The sequence below is a fragment of the Bubalus kerabau genome, chromosome 9 (assembly GCF_029407905.1).
Source record: "Bubalus kerabau isolate K-KA32 ecotype Philippines breed swamp buffalo chromosome 9, PCC_UOA_SB_1v2, whole genome shotgun sequence".
NCBI classification, from domain to species: Eukaryota; Metazoa; Chordata; class Mammalia; order Artiodactyla; family Bovidae; genus Bubalus; species Bubalus kerabau.
The window spans coordinates 23,293,761-23,321,148 of record NC_073632.1 but is presented as its reverse complement, the minus strand read 5'-3'; the positions used below and the strand labels follow the sequence as shown (position 1 = coordinate 23,321,148).

General features: G+C 37.1%; 1 protein-coding gene and 1 long non-coding RNA gene across 7 annotated transcripts in view; one reads left to right on the top strand and one right to left on the bottom strand.

Moving 5' to 3' along the window:
- Positions 1 to 27,388, bottom strand: part of MYO6 (myosin VI) — a 153,170-nt gene that overhangs the window by 61,251 nt on the left and 64,531 nt on the right. For 4 of the 5 annotated variants that reach the window (XM_055534836.1, XM_055534837.1, XM_055534838.1 and 1 more), the window contains exons 4-11: positions 24,563 to 24,636; positions 21,407 to 21,536; positions 19,444 to 19,549; positions 15,344 to 15,399; positions 12,624 to 12,721; positions 12,122 to 12,286; positions 7,829 to 7,909; positions 4,912 to 5,092 (exon numbers count right to left, since the gene is read on the bottom strand). In XM_055534836.1, the coding sequence (XP_055390811.1) occupies positions 4,912 to 5,092; positions 7,829 to 7,909; positions 12,122 to 12,286; positions 12,624 to 12,721; positions 15,344 to 15,399; positions 19,444 to 19,549; positions 21,407 to 21,536; positions 24,563 to 24,636 (891 nt within the window). Of the gene's footprint in view, positions 1 to 4,658; positions 5,093 to 7,828; positions 7,910 to 12,121; positions 12,287 to 12,623; positions 12,722 to 15,343; positions 15,400 to 19,443; positions 19,550 to 21,406; positions 21,537 to 24,562; positions 24,637 to 27,388 lie in introns of those variants that run through there. The other variant, XM_055534839.1, reaches the window with a different exon arrangement.
- LOC129619638 (uncharacterized) lies at positions 17,670 to 25,473 on the top strand. Of its 2 annotated transcripts, none has more exons than XR_008697988.1 (2): positions 17,670 to 17,810; positions 25,246 to 25,473. It is a non-coding gene; the product is annotated as an uncharacterized LOC129619638 (long non-coding RNA). The 2 variants fall into 2 exon arrangements; XR_008697987.1 differs by lacking the exon at positions 25,246 to 25,473 and adding an exon at positions 19,478 to 19,700 and having other exon boundaries at positions 17,672 to 17,810.

The following is a 27,388-nucleotide window of genomic DNA, read 5'->3' as shown; positions in this document are numbered from 1 at the left end:
TAAGGAGTAATTTCAGTGGTAAGCGTCATGACGTCAGTGTGGGTGTGGATGTGTGTCTAGGGGCGGGTGTGAGTGCGCACACACGCATGGGCTGGTGACACTCGGGGACAAAGGAGGAGGGTGAGGCGGCCACGGCTATTTTTCCTGAACATCATATCTACAGGTTCCTATCATGGAGGCTGTTTCCAGATGCTTCTTATAGAAAGACAGCATACAATAGTGCTTTAGACTCCGGGCTGTTATGGCTCTAGAATTTACTAGTTGTGTGACCTTGAATGAGTTACTTATTATGCTCAGTTTCCTCATCCATATAATAAGGATAGTAACTGTATCAATCTAATAAGGTTGTTATGAAGACTAGTAAGGGTGGATACGTGAATTGCCCGGAAGAGAGTCTGGTGCATAATAAGTACATATAATTATTGTCTTATTATAATAATAAAATAATTAATATTTTTAGGACTGTATAAATGATTCATTTAAGACCAGCTAATTTCAAAATTACAAAGAATGCATGTAATCATATGAGAATTATATCATGACAGATAAACTATTTAACAGACTGGTCACAGGGGAAATAGACCATGAGATCTCATATGAATAAGGGGTTGTCAAGACAATTCATTGAGGAAAGAATTGCATTTCAAACAAATGGCACTGGACAACTGGATGTCCACAGGCAAAAGAACGTAACTGGACTCCTACTTCATGCCATACACATACAAAGAAATTAACTCAAACTCAAAGACTTCGAGGTAAGAGTTAACACCATTCTCTTAGAAGAATTCAGACATAAATCCATATGATCTTGGACTAGGCTGGTTTCCTAGATATGGCACCATAAGCAACAAAAGAAAATAATATGCAAATTGAATTTCATCAAAGTGAAAACCTTTTACATTTCAAAGAACACTATCAAAAATTTAAAAGACAAATCACAGAATGAGAGAAAATACTTGCAAATTATATATCTGATAGGAACTCATATTCAGAATACACTTAAAAATTCTTACAAGTGAATTTTTAAAAGGCAATCAAATAAATGAGTAAAGAATATAAGCAGTCATTTCTCAAAAAAAAGATACACAAATGGCCAATAAAATCATGAAGAAATGCTCAGCAGCTTGATCCATCAGGAAAATGCAAATAAAAACCACAATGAGGCAGCACTTTGCATGCACTAGAGTGGTGAGAATGTAAAACGATTCAGTCACTTTGAAAATCAATAATTCCTCTAAAGGTTAAATATAGAATTACCATATGACTGCAATTCCACTCCTAGGCATACACACAGAGAAATGAAAATATATATGCACACAAAAACCTGCACATGAATGTTTGCAGTAGCAATATTCATAATAGCCAAAGGTCGAAGCAACCTAAAAGTTCCTCAAATGACAAACGGATAAAATGTGGTATATACCCGTGCAATGAAGTATTAGTCAGCAAAAAAAGAAATGATGTACTGACAGATGTTTAAACATGAATGAACCTTGAAAACACTACGTTAAGTGAAAGAAACTAGTCACAAAAGAGCCCACATTGTTCGATTTCATTTATATGAAACACCCAGTTGACAGAGACAATGTGGAACAGTGGCTGCCTAAAGGCTAGGTATTGGGCGGGTTGGGGAGTAACTAATGAAGGCTATGGAGTTCCTTCTGGAGTGATGACAATGTTCTAAAACCGATTAGAGAGATTATTGTGCAACTCAATACAAATTGCTTCAATAAAGCGGGAAAAAACAATAAGGGAAGAGGAATACTTAGAAGACATATTAAACCTTTAATTCCAGGAAAATAAAATTACTACTAGTTTGTACACACATACACATGATCTAAAATTACATAACTCAAAAAATTTACCACCAATAACTGATCAATTCATTTCAATGCTTCTTTTTTTAACTATTTTGCAAAGTTTGCCTGGAAAATCTCATGAACGGAGGAGCCTGGTAGGCTGCAGTCCATGAGGTCGCTAAGAGTCAAGACACAACTGTGCGACTTCACTTTGACTTTTCACTTTCATGCATTGGAGAAGGAAATGGCAACCCACTCCAGTATTCTTGCCTGGAGAATCCCAGGGACCTTGGGGGAGCCTGGTGGGCTACCATCTGTGGAGTCTCACAGAGCTGGATACAACTGAAGCGACCTAGCAGCAGCAGCAGCAGCATAAAATATTTATGGTGGTAAATTAAAAGTTTTTTAAAACATTAAGAGTTTCAAAAATGCAAAAAAAAAAAAAAAACACTATAAAATAACGTAAGGCTTTCATGTCATACCTTCTAAAAATGAACTTCTTTGAACAATTTTTTACAATTGTTCTTATAATAACGTATATCTCGTTATGTGGAATTTTAAAAACATAGGAAGTCCCAATAGGTATTTTTTGCATTTCCATCAAGTACAAACTTCTAAATAGCAATGGGAGCTGCCACCATATTTACTAAAGAATAAATTTTCTGATAAAATAATTACAAAATATCCACAGCTTTTTGCAAAGTCATGCCAAAATTGAGCTCTCTGAGACAGGAAAAAATAAATTCTAACTAGAAAGAAATCATCTGAATCTACAGGAAGGATTATAGGAATGATGAAGATTAATATAATAAAATCTTAGCTATTAAAATAAAAAAGACTTAGTTTATTAATTCTTCTGATTTATTGTCTCATTCCAATCTGCTCTGCTTTCTCCTCATTTTCCCTTCAACAGAAGGAAGTTAGAGAAGAAAAATAAAAGACAATGTAAATATCTACTAAGTGCCTTTTGACAATTAAATGCTTTTCAACTAACTAGATCCACATTCATGATTCTCTGTGTACACCTGCACCACAGGGTAATAACACAAGGTGTGTGAACATGCCACCTATCACTTCAAACAAACAATATTTCCAAAGTGTGCATTAACTAAACATTTTTGGATATTATTAATACTTGGAATTCCTACATGCTCCCTTGGTATAATGATGCCACAGAGCAAACAAAAATGTACTCTAATATTCATTACATTTTCAAATCCCTCAAAAAAAGAACTGATACAAATTTTAATGCATACTAAGTACATACCTGATATTGCCTGGTTTTTCTTTTTGCTTGTTTCATTTTAAACTGGGATTAATCAGTATTTTTATTTTTATTTTTATTTTACTTATGAATTAAAAACACAGTGATTACTACATGGCAGGCATAAGTACTTGAATCATTCTACAAATATTCAACTCATTTATTCCTCTTTATGACATGAGGTTGGACCTGGTATTTATTATTCCCACTTTACAGGTGAGGAAACCGAGACTCAGAGAGGTTAAGTTCCTGCCCCAGGTCACATAGGCAGGTAACACACGGTGAACAGATTGGCCCTAGACAACGTACTCTTACATACCATACTCTGTTATATGATGCTGAGGTCACAGATTCACAGACACTCAGTCTGAAAGCCATTAAGACTGTTGACTTCCATCTGCTCAGGAAGTTCAGTGATAGAGGGCAATGAGGGGCAGTTATCACACACACCGGAGTCAGTCAAATGTGAGGAGAACCAGCTCTCATACCTACAACCTCACTAGTGACCATACTACTTAAACTTCTCAAAGGTCCTACTTCTGTAAAACAACGATAATATCCTCTATCTCATTATTAAGTTCAGATTATGACTGTGATGTTTATAATGAAACACAATATATGAAGGGTCTTACACGTAGCAGACACATCCATTTTTTAATGTTTTTCCTTCCTCTTGTGCCCCCTCCTTATATGCAAACTACTGCTACGGTTAACTGTACTTTAAAAACACTTCCCTCAGGGATTATCTCTTCATTATTTTATGAGTGAAAAAGTCAAGGTTTACAAAGCTTCTGGGATCTGACCCTAAGGCCCACGTTACTGATCACTGTGTTACATGGTGCTTCTGATTTTTTTAAAACAATGTATGTATGCAGGAATCAACAATCTTTTCCTCTACAGTATGAAGTTTTAGGCTTTGCCAGCCACGCAGTCTTTGTCACAACTACCCAACTCTGCCACTGCAGCATGAAAGCTGGCGTGGATAAGGCATAAATAAATGCCTTTGTGTATTCTAATAAAACTTTATTTACAAAACAAAAACAGGCAGCTAGTCAGATTTGACCATGAGCCAACCCCCGCATTCATGGATCAAACTTAAGATCATACAAAGAGTTAGTTGCTCAGTCATGTCCGACTCCTTGCAACCCCATGGACTGTAGCCCACCAGGCTCCTCTGTCCATGGAATTCTCCAGGCAAGAATACTGGAGTGAGTAGCCATTCCTTTCTCCAGGGGATCTGCCCAACCCAGGGGTTGAATCTGGGTCTCCTGCATTGCAGGCAGATTTCTTTACCATCTGAGCCACCAGGGAAGCCTTGGTATTTGCATAGAAACTGAAACAATATGGCTGAAAAGTTGTATCATGAAGGCATTTAAATGCTTTTTAAATGTGCATTAAGTTTAACTTGTTTTCATTTCCGCTAATAATGTATATGGGCTTTTATGTACTCAATTATCCTAACTAATCCACGTTTAGATCAGTGAACCAGAAAAACATCAAAATAGCACAAAATAGTAGAGGATTATTCTGTTCACTTATTGGAAAAGACTATCATCAGTCCAAAAATTTAACCAAATATGACACTACTAGTCAGTTACTTATCCTTCATAAAATGAGTTTATTCCTCACCAGTATCGCTGATTTATTCAAAAACAAATCTCACAATAACCAAAAATGCAGCATCCTTCAGTTGCAAGTTTCATCATGTGACACAATATAGTCTGGAAATGTAGGGGATTCACAAACTAGCACACAGAGTCAATGTACATATGCAATTAAATAACAGAACTTTGAATTTTACTTCTTTTTAAAACAAAACAAAAAGATTACACACAAAAGAAAAACAACCTGAAGTGCTGCCAGCTTCCTCAAAATCAATATTCCCAAGGTGCAGGACACCAGCTACTACCCGAAACAGATCAAGCTTTTCTTCATCATCCAAGCCAATCTTTTTCATGGCTGTGCACATTCTAACAAAATCTCCATGGTCATCCAACAAAGGATCTTTCAAGGAGCCTGCCTTAAGATGCTACAAAACAAGAAGACATCAGTTAATTGTGGTCTACATTGCTTAAGTATCACCAACACAACTACATTAGTAGTAATGCTCTATGTAACATGCAAAAATAAAATGTGTCAATCAGAAAACTTTAGTGTTTCAACACATTCAAAAACTGAATGACCGGGCAAAGTGTACACAGGATCTATATATTATTTCTTTCAATGACGTGTGAATCTACACCTGTCTCCATAAAAATTTCAGTCAAAAATGGAATGAGATGTTTTCCAATTTAATTACAGTTTTAACTCTAAAGATAAGATATTATATAAAAATATAAATTGAGTGAAAATGAAGGAAATATCAGTGGTTGAATCAACATAAAACCAAAGATCAAAAAAAACTGAAGTTTTAAAAAACTGTCATAAAAGTTTAAATCTGAGCTGTACAGTATTCAAAAGCAGTGAACAGTGGAAAGGCTAACAGCAATTTTCATGGCCTGGGAATCAATTTTTAAGCCTTTATCTATTAGTATATATGAGGTAAAGTATATTAGTAAGCATTATGCTTATGCTAAGAATTCACGCAATGACTGAAAACATTTCAGAAAAAATGCAAGAGAAAATTTGCTTTCTTTCTTAAAAGAATGTTCATCTAATGTATTCTTTACTAGAACCTATAATAAACTCAGAAAAAGGAAGAAGAAAAGTCAGCCCTGCAGAAACTAAAAGGAGGAAAAACAAAAGTTACTGGACACAGAAAGACTGGACTAGCAATTTTCCAGAACTTGAGAATGAATAAGCAAAATTAAACATGAGGTAACAGTGTTTGAATTAACTAGCCATTCTAGACATCCCTAGGAGAGCTTTTTTTTCCTCCGGGTTGCCAATTGCTTCCCAGCTAAAGTTGTAACTGCCTTTCCACAGTCTTTAAAATGTTTAATTATGCATGTGTAAAATTTCTGGAAAATGTCTAGACAAAGAAATTTAATTTTATTCTTCAAAGAAGCAAACAACAACATGCAGCCAAATTTAAAAGAAAACACATATCATGCAGAATTTTTAGTCTTGCAATTGATCGGTTACTTCACTTGCAAACTGTTTCTAATCAAATGTCCATAAATATATTGCTATTATAGCAGACTAAAAATACTGCATTCTCCTAAAAATTACACACAGCTTAAAGACATGCCAATGGAACTAGGCAAAGGATTCTGAATAGTCAAAATGATCACCTCATCCTCCTGATACAGAAAACAATAAAAAGTAATTTAAACATATTAAATCCATTAGTCACTTACATATTTTTATATATAAACTCAATAATGTGAATAAGATTCTTAACAATGTATGGTGACTCTAGAATCAGAAAGTGAACATTTTCTTCTTAAGAGAGTACAAAGAGTGCAATATTCTTTGGAAAGTAAAATAATAGTCTTCTTTCCTCTCCACTCAGTCTTTCCCATGCCAGAAGATTAAGTATATATACGTATGTGTTTTTTTGCTTTGGGATAGCAGCAATATCCCACTAGGGAATGTCCCAATTATCTTAGTGAAAGTAATACAATTTCTGTATTTCAATGGTACCTTGTAAAAAGATAGATTATCATAACAAAAGAGAATACTGTAATAAATATAATGTCATTTCTTAAAGTCTCTACCATGGATGTTTACAATTTATAATTCAGACATCTGTATCTAAAATAATAAATAAAATGTCAATTTAAACAAACATTAACTGCAGACTCATCTGTTTAGAATTCAAAATAATGGGGATTTTTATTTCTTTTCTACTCTTTTCTATGAATATATTAAAGATATAATTCTCACTATCTTGAAAGTAGTCAAAAACATCTAACTCACTCAAATGCATCTAACTCAAATGCAGAGACATTAAAAACTGAATATAATAAAATTTTGTTCAATTACACACTCAAATCTTTTTAAAAAATTAATAAAGACAATATGAACTAGTCCCTATAATTAATCCTGACTTAGTATTTCATAATTTAAGCTGCCTGAGTAGCTACACCTTCATACCACTTAATAAAATTTATAAAGGTTATAGATCTTTAGATTAAGGATTTTATGCTTTTAAAGTAATGCTTACATACCTGTGGCAGATTCATTTTGATATATGGCAAAACCAATACAATATTGTAAAGTTAAAAAATAAAATAAAATTTAAAAAAAATATTAAAAAAAAAAAGTAATGCTTAATGGTATAATTATATTTAATTAATCCTAGAAATACAATAATTTAGTAAAAGTTACACATAAAACTAAACTTTTCATAATAAATTACAGAAACATGCTGCTTTAAAGAGAAATATCACAATAACACATAAGAACCAGTTCACAACAATGCTCACTCTTTGTGTACATCAAAGCTTATTTCAGCCTTGACACAGATAATAAATTATAAAGAGCATATTTTATATTTAATCCTAATGGTTAATATAAGAGTAAGTTTCAAAGCTGTTAGCAAAGGATTTTTAGGCAATTTGATACCCTCATGTTTGGAAAATAACAGGAAAAAAAGTGCACTGAGGTCCCACCAAGAAGACCCAGAACCTGCAGCTTCTAGAGATAGCAAAAGAGAAATAAAGTGTTTCAGGGCGAGAGAAGCGTGAATGACTGTGAAGGTTTTTTATGCATAAGCCTAAAGTAAGAAATCTTACTTGGGCCTCAGAATAAAAACAGAATGTATCTTTCAGCACAATTTTTTTGCATTAAGATTATAATTTGTTTTAAAAGTCTACTTTACCTCAGGAGTTTTTCGGTTCTGTAAAATCTGTTTGTCAGTTTCTTTGTTAGCAAAGTATCTAGTGCAGCCTCGGTTTAAATACTATGACAAAGAAATTTAAAATATCATTAACAATATGATCCACAGGAAAATAACACAAAGGAAAACACAATCTATCCAACAGTGCTAACCATTTCTAAACATAACCTGAGTATCATTTAATCTCTCAATTAAAATCAATACTTCTGTATATCATAAACACTTTACTTCTATTAATCAAACCAGGGATGGTGAAACTCTTAATCTGAAAGTTGAATTAAATGATTAACAGAAAAAAAACAGTACCACAAAGCTTTCCTACTTTTAAAAGGGAGCAATTTTAAATCTTTACAAGATATGACCTAAATATGCAAAAAGTCTCAAACAAGGACCCACATTGTGGTTTAATATTTTGAATAATACTTTAAATTCTGAATAATTAACAAATAATATCCTTGAGTTTCTTAATTTCTGGTTTTTACAATCAGTCCTTCAAAACATGCCTTTCATAGTGACTGACAGCTAACACTAACTGTACATAAATTACATTTGCTTTATGAGCCTTCACAGGTATTCAAATAACAATTTCAGCTTTTACCTCAATGATTTACTTCCCTGCCCAGAAGTTTTTTAAGATTAAGTGCTTTGAAAACACAGAACAAGGGAAGCAATTGAAAAGAAAATAATACACTGGTCTTGAGCAGAATCTATTACCCACATTTAATAGGTGGGGGTTGTTCAGGAAGAAGTGCACAGGGAACAGGATGAGAAAATTTTTTAAACATCTCAGCTTTTCTTAAATCAGGTCACTAGGATTCTACTCTCCCATGACATGAATTTCAAGATTAAATTATACAGATATCAAGAAAAAATTTACAGTAAATTGAATGATTTAGGGATAAATTAATACTTAAGATAATCAACGCATTATCTCCCCCCATTATAGTGAAATATTAAAATACAGTTAAAACCAGAAAATAATATCCAATGAATTTTTCTTTGCAGACTAAAATCTTGAGGGAAAGAAAAAAATAAAAGGGATAATACTGGTAAGCATTTTCAACTGACTTTCAAAAAAGAGCTCTTTTATTTAGTAGGATAATAGTAGCTTAACTATATGGACCCAAAACTAATGTTTTCTTTGCTAGCAAGAATTTTATCCACCTACTGCAACTGTTTTTATCAAGTACTAGGTTTTTCGACAGATGGACTTAATATTAAAATCTAAGAACAATACTTGTTTCTTCTAACTTTTCTGTAACTAGAAAGCTGTAACTATTCTAGTCACCCATTCTCATTCTATCCAAGCTTTACTTATATTCAAAGATCCTTGCATGACTATAATGAATGCTTCCATGGAACATGTGCAAAAATATTTCAAAATTTTGAATAATGCAAGCATTTTTAACCTTTTATTTTCTAAAATACATGTGTAGTTAATATGGATGTTTTTGAACAGATGTAATTCTACAATTCTTTATATACTAATTTGGATAGAGTCACTAATTTGTATACAGCAGTGACGAAAAAATCTGGGGGCGGGGAGAGTGTTCACCCTACTGCAGTTTCTCCTTTGTCTTTACAACTTTATCCCCGAGTTATAATTCGAGGCCTAAACTAAACCAGAGAAAAACCTGATGAAGTGACCAAGACTCGAAGTCACTCTAAGGCAGGATAATTTGGGGGAAGGAATATAGAGGTGCATGTCCGCCTGCCAGAGAGGAAGATCCAAGATGGCAGATGTTTTTAGGTAAGAGCTAATGCTGTTCCTCTAGTCTTCCTCTTACCACCAAAAGGACTCCCTTGTAAGAGGAAATCATGCCCCTAGGTCACGCCACAGGGACAGGAAACTCTGACCTGATAAAGTATTTCAGAGGCTGCCCTCTTAGGGTGGCTGTCCTTGTGCCAGGAAAGACTACATTCTGAGACACAGGAACCACGTTCCCAAGCCCCCAAGTAGAAAGAAACACTAAGTTAAGACAACAGGCATGCCACTTTATCCTTAACTCTGTGCTGACAAAGCCACATCAACATTATTAAATTCCATGTGAGTCATATTAATTTACAGTCCTTTTCTAAAAATCACTGTAGAGAAATGCCTCTTCTACTGTCATGAAGATCCTGTGGGCAACTAACGAAATTCCAATTAATTTGGTGAGTTCTAGTGGGCTGCCGTCTATAGGGTCGCACGGAGTCGGACACGACTGAAGCGACTTAGCAGCAGCAGCAGAGAAGGTTAAAGGCTTCCCTCATTGCTCAGTCAGTAAAGAATCTGCCTGCAGTGCAGGAGACCTGGGTGCAGTTCCTGGGTCAGAAGATCCCCTAGGGAAGGAAATGGCACCCCACTCCAGTATTCTTGCCTGGAGAATCCGATGGTCAGAGAAGCCAGGAGGGCTACAGTCCGTGGGGTCACAAGTCGGACATGACTTAGCGACTACCCCACCACCACCACCACCGGAGAAGATTAAACATTGCAGGACTACATACGTAGATGCAGTTATAAAGCATTTTAGAACAACAGAGTTTTTAAATGCCCAAATATACATTAAAAGAAATTGACTGAAGTAATAAAGAGAGGCCAGGTTGCAAACACACACACAGAACAATAATTAAATATAAATGTGTGTCATGATTCTCAAGTGGAGGACTACTGGCCAAAAAGGACTATGAGAATCACCTGGAGAACTTGACACCGACTGCACTTCCGACCTGCCCCCCACGATTCTCACGGCCCGAATAGGGACGCCATTTTCCAGCTGAGAACTTGTAAATTACACTAACCACTCCCAGTCACCACTTCCTGAAACTGAACACTGACTTGTGATCCTTGGCATTCCTGATTTCCTCATGCTTCTCTCGCAACTCCACTTGGGCTTCCTTTCTTAGACAGCTCGTCTGACTCATCCTCTTTACCTCTAGAGTTTGGATCCTGGCACATGCTGTTCTACATTATGCAATCTCTCTGCACAATCTCATCTCCTCACTCTCACAGTTCTAACTATCATCAGTGTACTGACATCTCACAAACCTATCCCCACAGCTCTGACCTGATCTTATCCCACCCAACAGTCTTCTGAACAGCTCCACTTGGATATTCCACAGACTCCAAAACTGGACGCATCCTACACACCACAAATCTTCCATCTGGCCCCAACATGGTATTTACAGCCACCCAGTTACCCTAATCAAATCCTGGAAAATAATTTCAGACTCCGCCTTCTCCTTACCTAATTCAGTCTCCAAGTCATGTCAATTTTACCTCCTGTTGCACATATCCCCTCCTCAGTAACCCTGCCATCGCTAAACCAAATTCAGGCATTGAGTAACTGCTATGTCACCAACAGGTTCCCAACTCACTTATCCATGGTTGCAATTTCTCTCCATCCCCTCCTCTACCACCCCCCCCCTACCCCCCCCCCCCCCCCCCCCGCTTAAAGCTATCTTCCATATTAAACCTGAAGTTAAGTACAGATCTGATATCCAACTTTCTTCCTAACACCCTTCAACCACTCTTTACTAACTACAGAAAAAAGACCAAACTCTCTAGCTTCAACTCCCATCCTCCCTGTCCTTTGCTTTAAGCTATTTCTTGCCTTTGTTTATCTTTTTGCATCTACCAGGAATACCCTTTGCATGTTTCCTCCTCTAGTTAATACCTGAAAATTCCTCAGGATTCTGATCAAGCATCAATTGTTCCAGTAAGGTTTTTTCCAAAATTATCAGCTTCCTATGCATCTCTCTTACTCATTTAACATATCAGTCAAAATTGTGTGCCTGTTTTCCGCCAGTTTCTAAATTGCTCAGAAGCAGGAACTGTGTATCATTTATCTTTTTAACTATGTCACAATCCTGGTACCCAAAGGGTAAGCAATAAATATTTGTTGAAATGAATTAAGGAAGACAAGTAGGCATCTTTTATTAATATTAATTCAGTAGTCAAACTTTTTTTTGTAAGTAAGTCAAAGGTAACTGTAAAGCTAGCATTACAGAACTATCATAAACTACTTACTGAAGATAAATTGATAACCAATTGATATAACTGGTTTAGCATCCTTCCTTTTATCTACTCCATTATGTATCTTCTCATATAGTGTTATAAACTAAGCAGTAAACCTCCATACAGATCCACTTATTACAGAAGTCACTCTATCACAATACGCTGAACTTAAGGTAAGTTATATGTAACTAGACATCAAAATCCACTGAAATAAGTTTTAGAATAGAAGACAATTCAATTTGCAAAAACTGTATGAAATTTCTTTTCATCCAACCTACCCGAAAATTATCTGGAGAGCTCAAATGAAGTCTTTCCCTAATATCTTCAGAAGCACCAGCACATAACCTATAAAAGATATGATAATTCCTTTCCTCTTTGCCTTGAACACAGATCCTAGATTTCTCTAGAAGATAATGTGAAACAAATCCTCCAACAACTGAACTCTAGAAAACAAAACAGAGAGAAATTATCATTTTGCATCTGAAGTCTTAAAGTATAACCTACCAGTGTCAAACTATCTTTCCTAATAACCATTTGTCTATCAAAGAGGTTGCAATATTTATCAAATAAAGGAGAAAAACAGATAACTATTAAAAAACATAAGTTTTAGAATTTACAGAGATCACAGTGAACATATATATTCTCCCAAATATCTAATAGTAAGAGAAAAATTTTAACATATTTGCATGAGTTCAAGTACACTACCAATTCTATCAAGACCTTTTGCTTTTTCCAAAAACACTTCCCAAATATATTAACCCAAAACTCACTCTCACTTACCTTTTCATTGAAATGTATTTCTACAAATTTCCCAAATCGACTACTATTATTGTTGCGAACAGTCTTTGCATTTCCAAAAGCTTCTAAGAGTGGGTTAGCTATTAAAAAATAAATGAAAATATGCCATAAAAATTAACATGAAGGAAAATTACAAAATATACATAGTGTTTCCATTTATTAATAAATACATATAACTAGAAAAATATTCTCAAAAAACTAACATGAATGAATTCACTTGTAATGTCAAATCCCAGAAATATTTCTTGACTCCCCTTATGTCAGGCCCTATTAAAGTACAAGAGATGGAAAATTTATTCAAAATTTATCAAAAGAAAATGTAAGTGTTATGACAAAGATGAAATTTTCAAAAGTCATTAGATTACAAAATTTATAACTTAACTTTAAAAATTACTCTCTAAATATTTTTATAGTTTCCACATCAGCCCTACATGAGCAGAAAAGAGCAAACCTCCTATGATAAAATACAGGCAAAATGTTATTAGTTGACCTACTTTTAAATATATATATTAACATAACCTCCAGATTTAACATTTTTACATGCACATCCAACAAAACCTAACAAATTCAGTTTACAGAATTACCTACAAAAGGTTCTCAGAACAATAATTTTTGAAATACCAATGAACAAATGTAAAATTTTAATTGCCTTCATTTTATAATGTCTCTCTCACACACACATACACATACACTCTACACTACTGAAAGAGTTACTAGAGTCCATTCATGTACTCACCATAGTCTCAACTATAATTATACCAGATTAGTGTCACTCTTACTCACACATTCCTTCAACAATCTCATAAACTGCTTCATGTGTTTATTGCTCGAATATTTGTTATGAAATAGTCTAAAGTCCATTTCTCTTTGTCTGTCCACAGTAGAAAGCTTAACTAGTCTCCAAATCCAGTTAAAGATCACTCCCAGGTTGCTTCACTTGCTAAAATAAGTAAGAAAGTACTAAAACTGAAAAGAAATGTTAGCATGTATGTCACTTCGAGATGTCTACGGTCCTGCCAGTTAACATACACTATCCTCCAATAAGGGGCTGGAGGAAAATGTGGAATAACCCTTTCCATTGCTCCTCAACTACAGCCTGTTACACATCACACAGAGTGTTCTCATGACAGAAACTAGGCTTAGATCCAATTCACAAGTGAATCTGCGCCTCGCATAATCAAGTCAGAATATTGATTAGTATTTCATTAAATTAATCCCTAATTTGTTTTTATTTACGCATTCAATTTGAAACGAGAATTCTCTCACCAAAGGCACTTTGCTGTGATTATACTTTGGTGCGTCACCATACCTCAGTGAGAACTGTACATAAGATTAGAAAATTATTTATATCAAGAAATATGAAAACCTTATTGATGTAAACTTTAAAAATGTTTATTAGAGTAGAATTTATATTCACGTACATGGATATTTTACGTAATTGTGAAAAAGTGTATGTAACTTCTGCCTGCCGTGATCTAGCAAAATGCATGAAGGCTCCTGACAAATCTTTGTTCAACTGAAGTTTTTTTTTTTTTTAAATGTCAGGAGTATTAAAAAGAGCACTTAGTAGATTATGTAATTAAGATATCTGTCTTTATGTCCCTTCTCCACAACTGATGAGCTATTTACTCTTCAGAAAGTCACTTAGACTCTTTTTACCTTAGTTTTTCATCTGTGGAGCAGGGATAAAACATTACCTACCTCGTATTCTGTGAAGATGTAAGTTAGGTAACCCATTTTAAGCAAATCAGACAACACCTAATGGATCCCACACATGTCAATATCATCATCATTATTATTAAATACTGAGTGGCTGGTAGGATGGGGGAGCCTGGTGAGCTGCCGTCTATGGGGTCGCACAGAGTCGGACACGACTGAAGCGACTTAGCAGCAGCAGCAGTCTGGTAGGAAAAAGCGTGGAAGTGGGGAGGGATGTGTCAAGGAGGCCTGAAACACCTCAAAGAACTACAAGGAGACCAATGTGACTAAAGCATGAGGATTCACAGGAAAAATGACTCAATCAGACCAGAAGAGGCAGGTACCTGGCCACAAAGAGCAAGGTAGGTTTAACCCTGAGAGACATATGAAGCCAATAAAGAGCTTAGAGCAAAACAGATCATTCTAACTTCCACAGAGAGAATAGATGATAGGAGGGGAGACCAGAGAGGAACCTGTGCTCCGGAGGCTACTGCAGACTTGCCTGGACCAGCAGTGTCCAAACAGGGTATGGAAAGACTGTCTAAGGGGTATACAGACACTGACTGCTTAAGGAAATCAACATACTGCCTCTTGCCTTCCAAGTGTACTCTTCTGTTAAAATGATTTCCCCCAGCACCTCAATTCCAAATAACCCTCTCCTTTTTTCCTTTACTAAAACAAGGTCAACAAAATGCACAGGAGGCCAGAAGGCTTCATGTATTCCTTTCACTCACTCACAGCTCCATAAATGATAATGCACATGCCATGTATCAGGTACTATTCCAGGGATTTTGAATATATAAAATCTCTGCCCTCTTAGTGTGTACATGGAGTCAGGGGAAAAACGACATTAAATAAATCACAAGATAAAAACGGAGCAAAGATTTGTAAGAGATTGGAGTTTTCTGGATCTCTGTGAGAACATTCCAGACTACTTAGAGGATTCTTCTTAATTTCAGTACATATCTAACAATAAAAAATAAGAATTTAAAAAGTTCTATCACCTTCAACAATTCTATCATCAATGTCTTGACCGGTTCCATAGGATTCAGTCAGATACCTGTTTAAAATACAGGATAAAAAAAAAAGTTAGATGACAGTGATATTGCATGCATTATATTGCTTTTAAAAATTTTTTTTTCTTTATACATTTTATTGAATTACAGTTGATTTACAATGATTCCAGTGCATAGCAAGGTGATTCAGTTATACATATACACATATTATTTTTAAATTATTTTCCATTATAGATTTTTTTTTATTTTACTTTTAAACTTTACACTATTGTATTGGTTTTGCCAAATATCGAAATGAATCTGCCACATATATACATGTGTTCCCCATCCTGAACCCTCCTCCCTCCTCCCTCCCCATACCATCCCTCTGGGTCATCCCAGTGCACCAGCCCCAAGCATCCAGTATCATGCATCGAACCTGGACTGGCGACTCATTTCATACATGATATTATACATATTTCAATGCCATTCTCCCAAATCATCCCACCCTCCCCCTCTCCCCAGAGTCCAAAAGACTGTTCTATACATTAGTGTCTCTTTTGCTGTCTCGTATACAGGGTTATTGTTATCGTCTTTCTAAATTCCATATATATGCATTAGTATACTGTATTGGTGTTTTTCTTTCTGGCTTACTTCACTCTGTATAATAGGCTCCAGTTTCATCCACCTCATTAGAACTGATTCAAATGTATTCTTTTTAATGGCTGAGTAATACTCCATTGGGTATATGTACCATAGCTTTCTTAACCATTCATCTGCTGATGGACATCTAGGTTGCTTCCATGTCCTGGCTATTATAAACAGTGCTGCGATGAACATTGGGGTACACATGTCTCTTTCCCTTCTGGTTTCCTCAGTGTGTATTGACTAGAGTTCCCTTTGCTATAAAGTCAACCTTTGTTGTTTGTTGCATATCTATTTTTTTAATTAGAAATCTAGCATTCTAGTCATACTAAGTGATACTAAGAGGGATCAAACTGTCATAAATTTTTTAGACAAAAATTCATAAGTTTTCTGAAATATATATATTATTTATATATGCTGCTAAGTCGCTTCAGTTGTGTCCAACTCTTTGCGACCCCATAGACGGCAGCCCACCAGGCTCTGCCATCCCTGGGATTCTCCAGGCAAGAACACTGGAGTGGGTTGCCATTTCCTTCTCCAATGCGTGAAAATGAAAAGTGAAAGTGAAGTCACTCAGTCGTGTCCGACTCTCAGTGATCCCATGGACTGCAGCCTACCAGGCTCCTCCGTCCATGGAATTTTCCAGGCAAGAGTACTGGAGTGGGGTGCCATTGCCTTCTCCATTACTTATATATATATATTTATATAAAAGCTTTTCTACTACACTTGCTAAAGACTTGAGAAAGAACATCAAAAGAAAAACAAGATGATGTGGAAAAACTGGAAAACATAAACTAAATGAAATGGGAGCACTGAATATGAAACAGAAAAAGTGAAACGAACTAGATAAAAATAATATATCATCATATAATAGAGTTGTTTTTAAACATGGCTGCTTATTAGAAACATATCTGGGGCTCTGGAGAAAAAAGAGGCAATATCTAGGCATTTGTATTTTTCAAAAAATTCCAAGATAATTCTGCTATGTATCTGGATTTTAAAAAGTGATTACAGGTTTTTCTATTAAATCATAGTTCTGGTGATATAGAGTTCTCTTATTTTGCTGTTGACCAATCATAATACAAATAGTACTGAGTGAGTAATAGTTACATAGCAATAGTAAAAGATGTTTATCAGTTTTCACAATCAATAGCCAGACAAAAAATAAAAAACAATTATAATTGTAAGTCATAATGGAAACATGATTAACCTAACATTATAAAATAATTATATACAATTTGGGGGAGTCAAGCAGACTGATGCGTAAGTGGAAGTGTATACATGTATACATGTTTTCATCTGCCCAGCCAGTCACTATCATTATTCTGAATTCTTTTTCTGGAAGGTTGCCTATCTCCACTTCATTTAGTTGTTTTTCTGGGGTTTTATCCTGTCCCTTCATCCGGAACACAACTTTCTGCTTTTTCATCCTGTAATGTGGTCTTTGTTTTAGCTGCTGTGTGACTGCGGTTCTTCTTGCTTCTTCTGTCTGCCCTCTGATGGAGGAAGCTAAGAGGCTTGTGTAAGCCTCCTGATTGGAGGGAATGGTGATGGGAAATGCTGGGTCTTGCTCTGATGGGCAGGGCCTTGCTCAGTAAAGCTTTAATCCAATTATCTGCTGATGGGTGGAGTTACATTCCCTCCCTGATAGTTGTTTGGCCTAAGAAGACCCAGCCCTGGGGTCCATGGACTTTAGAGCAGGGTTAATGGTAACCTCTAAGAGGGCTTATGCCATAGGGGACCTTCCAGGACTGCGGCTGTCAATGCTCCTGATTCTGTGATGAGCCCTTGCCGACTGATGCCTCCACAGGAGACCCTCCAACACTAGCAGGTAGTTTTGGTTCAATCTCCCCTGGGGTCACTGCTCCTTTCCTCTGGGTCTTGGTGCATGCAAGACTTTGTGCCCTCAAAGACTTTAGTCCCTGTTTGCCCCAGTCCCATGGAAGTCCTATAATCAAATCCCACTGGCCTTCAAGGTCAGATTCTCTGGGGATTCCCAGTCTCTTTGTCAGGTCCCCAGGCTGGGTAGCCTGACGTGGAGTTGAGAACTTTCACAACAGTGGGAGAACTTCTTCAGTATTATTTTTCTCCAGTTTGTGGGTCACCTACCTGGCAGGAATGGGATTTTATTTTCTTGTGATTGTGCCCCTCCCACTGTCTCACTGTGGCTTCTTCTTTGTCTTTGGACATAGGGTATCTTTGTTGGTGGGTTCCAATGTCCTTCTGCCTGTCGATGGTTTTTCCACAGCTAGTTGCAAGTTTGGTGCTCTTGCAGGAGGAGATGAGTGTATGTCCTTCTATACTGCCATCTTGAACTGGCAGCCTATATTTCTAATTTTAATATTATTTAACACATCTAACATTGAAACCTGAATCATGTACTGGAACGGCTCACTTAAATATTATAAATTTGTATTTAAATGTACCTACTATTCTATTATAGCTTTTCTGATATTTAAAATCCTATTTGGATGGTTTTTGACATCTAAATCAGCATTATTTTTTTAGAACTCTTTGGGAACATTCTGATTTTAACCAACTATTGTATCTGAAATATGATATACATTTCACATAGAAATATTTATCTTTGATGCTGGGAGGAGGGTTGTGGGGAGGTAGAAACAAGGTCAGTCATCATAAACTTAAGGTAAAAAACTATTCTGACCACTCTAATAGCAGGAATATTGAAAACAGAATGTAATGCTTGGATTTTGAAGGAATGGTTGGAGATTTCCCTTTGCCTAACCAGCACTGGTCTCCTCTAGGATGCTCCTGAGAATATCATGTCAGAGCTAGATTTCAAAAATCTCCAGCTTAGCTTCCACATAAGGTGCCTGTTTTTGTAACAGAAACAGAGCCCACCATTTCAAACTATGTCATAAAGCATGCAAAATATGCAAGGTTAATCTGGTCAAATCTCAAGGAGATCTTTGTAACTCTTTGTTCATATCATGTTCAAGGCAACACTCTTCACAAGAGTCAAGAGATGGAAGCAACCCCAGTGCCCACTGATGAGTGAATGGATAAACAGATGTGATATATAAACATGACAGAATATTACTCCTTAAAAATGAGGAAAATTCTAACACATGCCTCAACATGGATGAACTTTGAGGACATCATGCTAATGGGGGAAAACCAGTCACAGAAAAACAAAAAGTTGTACATTTCACCTACATGAGGTGTCCAGAGTAGTATCAAAAAGGCAGGAAGTAAGAACAGTGGTTGCCTGGCATTTGGGTTGGTCAGGGGGAACGCAGAGTTGTTTAAAGGGTATAGGATTTCAGTTTTGCAAGATGAAAAGTTCTGGACATGGGCTGAACAACAATGTGTATATACTTAGCACTACTGAACTGTACACTTAGAAATAGTTAAAATGGTAAATTTTATGTTGTATATTTTTTACCACAACTAAAAATAGTCAACTTGTTCAAAACATTTTAGGTCAGCTAAATATTCCTCACCTTAGAACAAATTTTGTATTTTCCGTTTTGCCAGCTCCTGATTCTCCAGATACAATGATGGACTGACTCATCTTGAGCACCTTCATGTCTCGAAAAGCCTTATCAGCTGGAGACAAAAGAATACCACACTGTTAGTGATGAACACAGTATTAAATAAAAATTTCCAAATGATAGAAAGTCCATTTACTAACAAAAAGCACTTGCGCTGAAAGAAATTATAAATGTGTGTTTACAGTTACCAAAATTTTTAAATAAAATCATTTAAAAGTATTCAAAACATCTCTACAAGTATACACTTTAAATGTTCTCTATAATTATCCTGACAGCTAACTGCTATGAAATCCAAATAAACAACTCTTATATTTGCACTAGAATGCCTCCATATTATGAGCAGTGGCTCAGCTTTTCCTAATACCAGAACATATTTTCAGAGAGATGAAAAATGCTCACTATACATAACTAATGACATCCCCAGAGAATTAAACAAAAAGTAACAAGCTAACAATTAAGAAATCTGGCAGCCAAAATTTCTGCTGGAGAGAAAAAGAAAACACAACTGCACAACAGCTCTGTGGTGGTTTTTTTTCCCTCCTGTAATTCTACCACTAAACATAAACATCTTGCAGAATTTACCAACATTTCAAAAACAGGCAAAATTAACTGCTTTCAATTGTTTAGATATGCCATTATTTATACATATGATTTTTAACTATCTTCATTATCCTCCAACAATTTAAGCTGTATCTTTTGGACTTTGCAGACAAAATGAGCACAATTTGATTCTGTTAAAGTGGACTAAATTAAAGTAAATTTAATTAAAAGTGAGGTCGTGACAAGTTGGGCCCTATAAGGCAGCTATTTCTCACCCCAGACAGGTGCTACCCGAACCAGTGAAGAAGGCTCTACAGATGGCTTTTTCCCTAAGGACCCAATGCAAACTCATGCAAGACTGTTCACATCCCTTTGACCAATTCATCAGCAATCTGTTTCACCCAATTCTGTGGAATCGCTGTAAACACTTTTTTAGTAGTAAGCAACTACATTTTAAACACATAACTCTGTCTAGTGATGATCCTGCTCACCCTTTCTCCAGCTGACAGAACACATGCAGATGCCCATCAGAGCACCATAGAACCAGCTGCACTGGACTTGGTGCACATATTCACTCTGCCTAGCAGCACCCAGAACATGTACAGCCAAATCTGGAGGTGAAGCCCAGTTAAGCCAAAACACAGGTACGAAGAGAAACTAACTGCGCTAAAAACCTGAACCAAAACGTGTCACAATTTAACTGCTGGTTATGTCTGAATTCCAAGGCTTAGCTAACATCTCTGTACTTGTAGCCACCAGCTATGGGGGATGCCTCTCAAGCAACTCTATCTCTGCTTTTCAGAGCTAAAGTGCTTCGAGATAAGAGACAGTGCCCAAGAAAGGCAAAGACAGATGCTGCTGCCCTTCCATGCAGATTCTCCAGAAATATGAAACATGTGTCACTGTCCATCCTTTACAATTTAAAATGTCCTGATGAGGGATAAAGCAGGGAAGGTGTTTGTTCTCACACCCCCCTTCTAGCCGAGGTAATACGCTTACAAGTAAGAGTAAGAGCGAATGGTCTAGGCTCCTTCTTAGTTGTGGAAGGAGGACACTTTAAAGATGGAGTCAAACGAAAACATTAGGTCACATTTTATTATGACCTGCTTTCAACTGGATAGACACACTTAAGAGAACACAGGCATTTAACAAAGGTAACGAGGTACAACCACCCCATGAGTCAGCAGCAAAAGTATTCCTCCCCACCCCGTGTGAGCGACATGCTCCTAACACAGTGACGCAGGCAGGTGCACACAGGAGTGTATGCACACCTTCATACATTCGATTCATGGTGTCTTTCACTAATCCAAAAGAAAAACTGAATGAGTATGTACAACTGAAATAAAAATTAAGATATAACGAAATTACTTACCAATTGCAAACACATGGGGTGGCCTCGTCCCAAGAGATTTTCCTTGGTACGACTTTATTGTATCTGAAGAATAGATTTTAGGTATGTCAAAGTATGGGTTCACTGCAATCAGAATGTTGGCCACATAGGTCTAAGGGGGAAAAGCGTAAACATTAAATTTTCTAATAATTATTTTCATTTAAAATCAAACAAAGCTCATAAAAGAAAGAACATACAGCAAGTAGACACCCCCAATTCTCTCTGTAACTAGAACTCCCAAATCTGCATTTCTAGCCCTCAACACTCCCTGATCTCTATTGGACCCATATTTCTTCAACACTTAATAAATATTTACATCTTCTTATCCCACAGGCATCTAAAACTCGCCACATCCAAAATCAAAATCGCCTCTCTTGACCTCCCTTTGCATCAAAGGAAACACACTCCTTCCACCCGCCCTCCCAGGTTCAAGACACCACCACCAGATCCACGTGGGCAGAGCTGAGCCTCTACTCCTCTGTCTCAGACATCTTCTGCTGACTCCACTTACAACACCCGCTCTGTACCTGCAGCCTGCGTGTTGCTTATTTGTACTCCTTGTCTAGACTACTTTCTTCACTGAAGAGTGTAGCATAGATCACGGAACCCTCAAGGCCTATGCCCGTCACTGAAAACCTAGGATTGATTTAGCTCTGCAGTGACCACTTGGTCCCAGACTTTTGCAAAACACCATATGCTAACTATTGCCTAGAATACTGATGCACCAAATGTTTGATGAGCAATGAAGCTTGCTTTCAAATTTGAAATTTCACCGTGGCTTCAAAAGACCAAAAAGAAAAAAAAATGCCACCAACAGGATTTATAAAATTCTTTGTGGGTAGAAAGAGAGTTGTGGTTTAGCAATTAGTTTTTGTTTGCAGACCAAACTAGGGCATACAGGACCATATTTTTTTCTCTTCTACTTCTACTATGGAAGGGAAATGATGTGGAAACCCCAAACTCTCAGCCTGCTAATCTAAAATTCAGCGAATGCTCTCAAACCTGCTTCCTGGGGTGGGGTGAAAAATAAATTCCAGTTAATAATCTTTCCATGGGAAACAAAAAGAAAGTAAGAGAGACTTTAGTAACCAAGGAAAATGTTAAATGTCTAAGGGAGAACGGTGGCAATTCTGGTCAATGAGAAGTATAAAAATATCCAACTCAAACTATTCTGAACTGCTTCACTCTCTTATATATGTTACAGTAATAATCATTCTGCTTGTGCGTTGCTGATATTTAATGGTTTTATAACTAAAAGGCATACCTGGCTAGGCAAAAACCCACCAGTTAATGGCTTTCATTAACTTTGAAAACACTGGTTTTCCAAACAAGAGCTGTGATGCTAAACAGCCACTGTCTAACAGAGGTTGTACACCCAACTGCATATACATCTTAGGAAAAGAACGCCAGAACAAATAGAAATAATTTTAAAATTCTCCAGAGTGAGGCAGACTCATACATGAGGAACAAAAACTTAAAATTTCATAAATAAGTAATTATTTCTATCAGGTATGTGATTCAGCAGAGACTTGTTGATCAAATGCAGTGCTAATCTTTTTATGAAAGTACAATGAATTCTGCATGTAAACCTTCAGTTATCAGTGGCCACAGTCAGCCAGTAGAACATCACCGTTGCATAGGAAACATTAACGGATCAATGAAAATTCCAGGGTGAGAAGTTTATGTATAATCATCCCAAATAAAAACCAACCATCTCAATGTTTTGTTTGTTTTGTTGAGTAAGATGATTCTGTAAAGGTAGTTTAAAATGTATAAACTTCAAGAAAAAGATATTAAAACAATTAAAATTTGCTCAGGTAAGTAAAACTGATTCACTACCACCAAGTAATATAGACATGTAAAGAAAAAATAGTGGCCAGTTCTACCTGAAAGATGGTTACCGCTATATCAACTTTTACTGACCTGTTACAAGTTAAACTGCTTTAACAAACAAACTTTAAAAACTTTATTATTTTAGCACCTAAAACATTTAGCACACATTAGATACTCAACATTAGTCTGCTGATTAAATGAATTTTGCTTCCAAATATATTTCTAAATAAGAATAGCCATATCTATATTAACTTAAATATACTATTTAGTTGACTTTGGGGGGAAAAAAAAAAAAACAAAGAGAAAAGGAAAGACTTAATACTGTGTATAAGCGAGGGTAAATTCTTTTGGAAAAGACTAACTAGATTAGTTCTATTTCCCAGATGTCACTACTTGGACAGATGGCAAAGACTAAAGGTAATTTAGTCAGAATTAAGTAAGTACAATTAGGCAAACTGATAGTGATATAAAAAATTAAGAACGTCATTTGATCTAGGAAGTGTCAAAGAAGCCATGTGTTTTCTTCTTTCAAAAATAATGACGAGCCCCATCTTTATAACAGGAGAGCTACAGCAGGGTAATTTATCTCCAGCCAACAAAGGAACCTATAACTAGAATAAAACCTCATACATGCCCAATGAATCATGATCATTAAAACACACCATTTAAGCATTCATCTGAATGCTTTGGTGCAAACCCTATTTAATACATTAGAAGCACTGTCTTTCATTTTTAAATATCCTGGGCTTTTAGGAAAGTTCTCTCTTTGGAATCAAATATCGCAACTATTCAGGCTCATGATCAGCATTCCAGTGTTCCTGAAATTTCCTCACATATTGCCTTCTATTCTAATTTACATTTTTTTGCCATCCAAATTTTTTATTTCATTATGTATGCCTTAAGTCGGACTTAAATGTTTTGCAGAACAATGTGGAAAGTGCATTAATTAAACAGATCTATAGATGTATGCCATAAATTTAAAAATCAAAGTTCAAAATAATTAGTGCTTTTTTAAATAACCAAATTGGGTAGATTTAAGGCTGAAAAATATTACATGATGCCCTGAATTCATTATTTCATTCCACAAATATTTCTTAAGTACTATGTACCATGCCTGGTGTAAGCCCTGGAATTAAGAGCAGTAAATTACAAAAAAATCCTCATCCTCATGGAGCTCAGGCTCCATTCAACAGGCTCAGGTCAAGTGTGATCTCCTGGTAAGAAAATTTCAAGCTCAACAAAATCAAACAGCGGCATGTAAAATAATAACCCCCACAAAACTTAAACCACAGGTAAAATACTTACATAAATTCTGTCTTTACTGTATCGAACTTTGATATTATGGAGTAGTGTGGCTTCATTTAAATACATTAATGAACCTGAGATGGAAATTTTGTAAATCATTAGATATCTGAAGAAAAAAAGCAAAATAAAACAATGCCATCTTAAGCTGAATCACTCGGACTCAAGCTAAAATTCACCTGTTAGGTTAAATTTAATTCCATCTTTTCCCTGGTACCTGTAAACTCCAAAAGCCGATTTAAAATATATCTAGCTTACATACATGTTATAATGATATTTTTAAACAAATTTTCAGCAAGAGGAGTGTCTCCAGTGAGTATCAGGTGAATACACAGTTAGGAGGGCTTCCCTGGTTGCTCAGCTAGCAAAGAATCCACCTGTAACGCAGGAGACCCTGGTTCGATCCCTGGGTCGGGAAGATCCCCTGGAGAAGGGCTTTCCTGGTGGCTGAGTCGATAGGAACCTGCAGAAACCCAGTCCAGTATTCTTGCCTGGAGAACTCCCGTGGACAGAGGAGCCTGGGAGGCTATAGTGCATGGGGGTGCAAAGAGTCGGGCACGACTGAGTGACTAAGCACACACACGCAGTAATGAAGGTTGGCTAAAAAATCAGACACCATTCAAGTGGAAAGACAGTACTACTCTAGACAGTGCTGATTTTTAACAATATTTACTGTTTGTTTACAGGGCGGCACCAGGTCTTGGTTGAGGCCTGCTGGATCTCGTTCCCTGACCAGGGGTAGAACCAGGCTTCCTGCACTGGCATGTGGACTCGGCCGCGGACCACCAGGGAAGTCACGGACAGTGCTGACTTCACACATTTTTGACACAACAAAGATTAGTGGATGACACTAATCCAATCTGATGCTCAAAATTTCACAGAAAATAAAAAAGATGAAATTTTAGAATGTGAAAGGAACAGGTCATTCAGTCAGTGCATCACAACTGACATGACAAAATAAGAATCCTGGAGAAATTATTGTGTCTTAAACTAGAACAGCAGCATCGGGGTAGAAATCCTGTTTTTCTGACGTCTGTTCCACTACCACTCTGACACACTCGATTCTCCCAGCCTGATTTACTGCCCCAGCCCACAGTTGGCTGAGCTCCATTTTCACGTTTCCACCACACGCTCAGGCAGACAAGCCCACTCTTACCCCACTCACTCCGTTTCCATCGTCAGCACTACCACTCCCCATTCATCTGTTCTGCAAGCCAAGTGGATACGAGGACCCTCCTCTCCCTTCCTTGCTCTGAACTCACTTCCAAGTCCTTACACATGTAATAAAGTGAAGCACAGCACCCACCTCAGGGTAGGCACTCACAAGTAACACACTGAGCCTCTGAAATGGCTCTCCTTTCTTTCCAATTCCACAGCCCCAAGCCCAGTGCAGGTCTCATCGCCGCTTCTGTAATCACAGGGGGCCTCCCGCCTGTCTACTGCCCCAGTCTCTCTCCTCTCTAACCCTGACTGCTCACGGCTCTCATCTAACCACACTACTGGTGGCTTAGTCGCTCAGTCGAGTCCAGCTCTTTGCGACTGCATGGACTGTAGCCTGCCAGGCTCCTCCGTCCATGGAATTTTCCAGGCCAGAGTACTAGAACGGGTTGTCACTTCCTTCTCCAGGGGATCCTGGCAACCCAGGGCTCAAACCAGGGTCTCCTGCATCTCCTGCACTGCAGGTGGAATCTTTATTGACTGAGCCTCTGCTGCTGCTACTGCTGCTAAGTCGCTTCAGTCGTATTCGACTCTGTGCGACCCCATAGATGACTAAGCCACTAGGGAAGCTTATAACTATACTAGAGCCCTGACTAAATCTCTTTCTTCCTCAAAAATTATCAGTGGGTCTCCATCAACTACCCAAGTCCATATTCAAGTCCAGTATTCAAGGCCCTTAGTAAACCGGCACTCGACTGACCTTTTCATACAATTTTCCATAACTCTCTTTAATATGGTCTGACTTGCAGGCAGACTAAACCATTTATCAAACTCAAATATCATGCCTCCGCATCTCTATGTCAAAAATCTAGCTGTCCTTTATGGTCAGCTCAAAGACGATCCCTCAAATAACACCTCCCCATCGTCACTACCCCACCAGCACTAGGACTACTTTCTCCTTTCTTCGTGGTGCTTACCACAGAACGCCAGAAAACACTGTCTCGATCCATGAAAAGGACTGCTACCAATTCTGAATACCCAGCAAGTTAAAACAAAAAAAAATTTTCTCTCTCTTTTTAGATGCAGCAGAATCTCATTCCTTTCTGTTGCTGTGGTTCTGACTGCTAATTGGAAAAATATTATCCCATCAGACAAATTCTCTAGCAATTCTGGAATGGAGGGGAGCTCCACCTTTTTTTCCCCCAGTCTCTTACACCTAATAACAGCAGATACCATTTACTGAGAGGCTACTAGAGGTCAGGCACTGCGCTAAGCATTTTATAAGTATAATCTCTAAGTATGAAACAGAATCATTATTACTCCCATTCTATAGAGAAGCCCAAAGGAGAGAGAGAAACTGCCCATAGGCACCCAGCTTCCTAACTGCATAGTCAGAATCTGGGCTCTGGACGCCCACCGTTACTCTTGTATTCTGCGTCACAGATGGGAATCCTGCAGGCTTGCTCAAATGTGAACTCCAGAGAAAACCAGCAAGGACAAAACACATTCCTTTCTTTACCTCTCTTCTTTAAATGGTTTTTAAAGTCAGATACTTTTAATGAAACCCATGACAACTGGACATGGTTCTCAAATCTTGCCACATAAAAAATGAAACATGATTACTGCTTCATTTTGCTTACTGCTGTTCCACCAAAAATTCCAAGGCAGTTA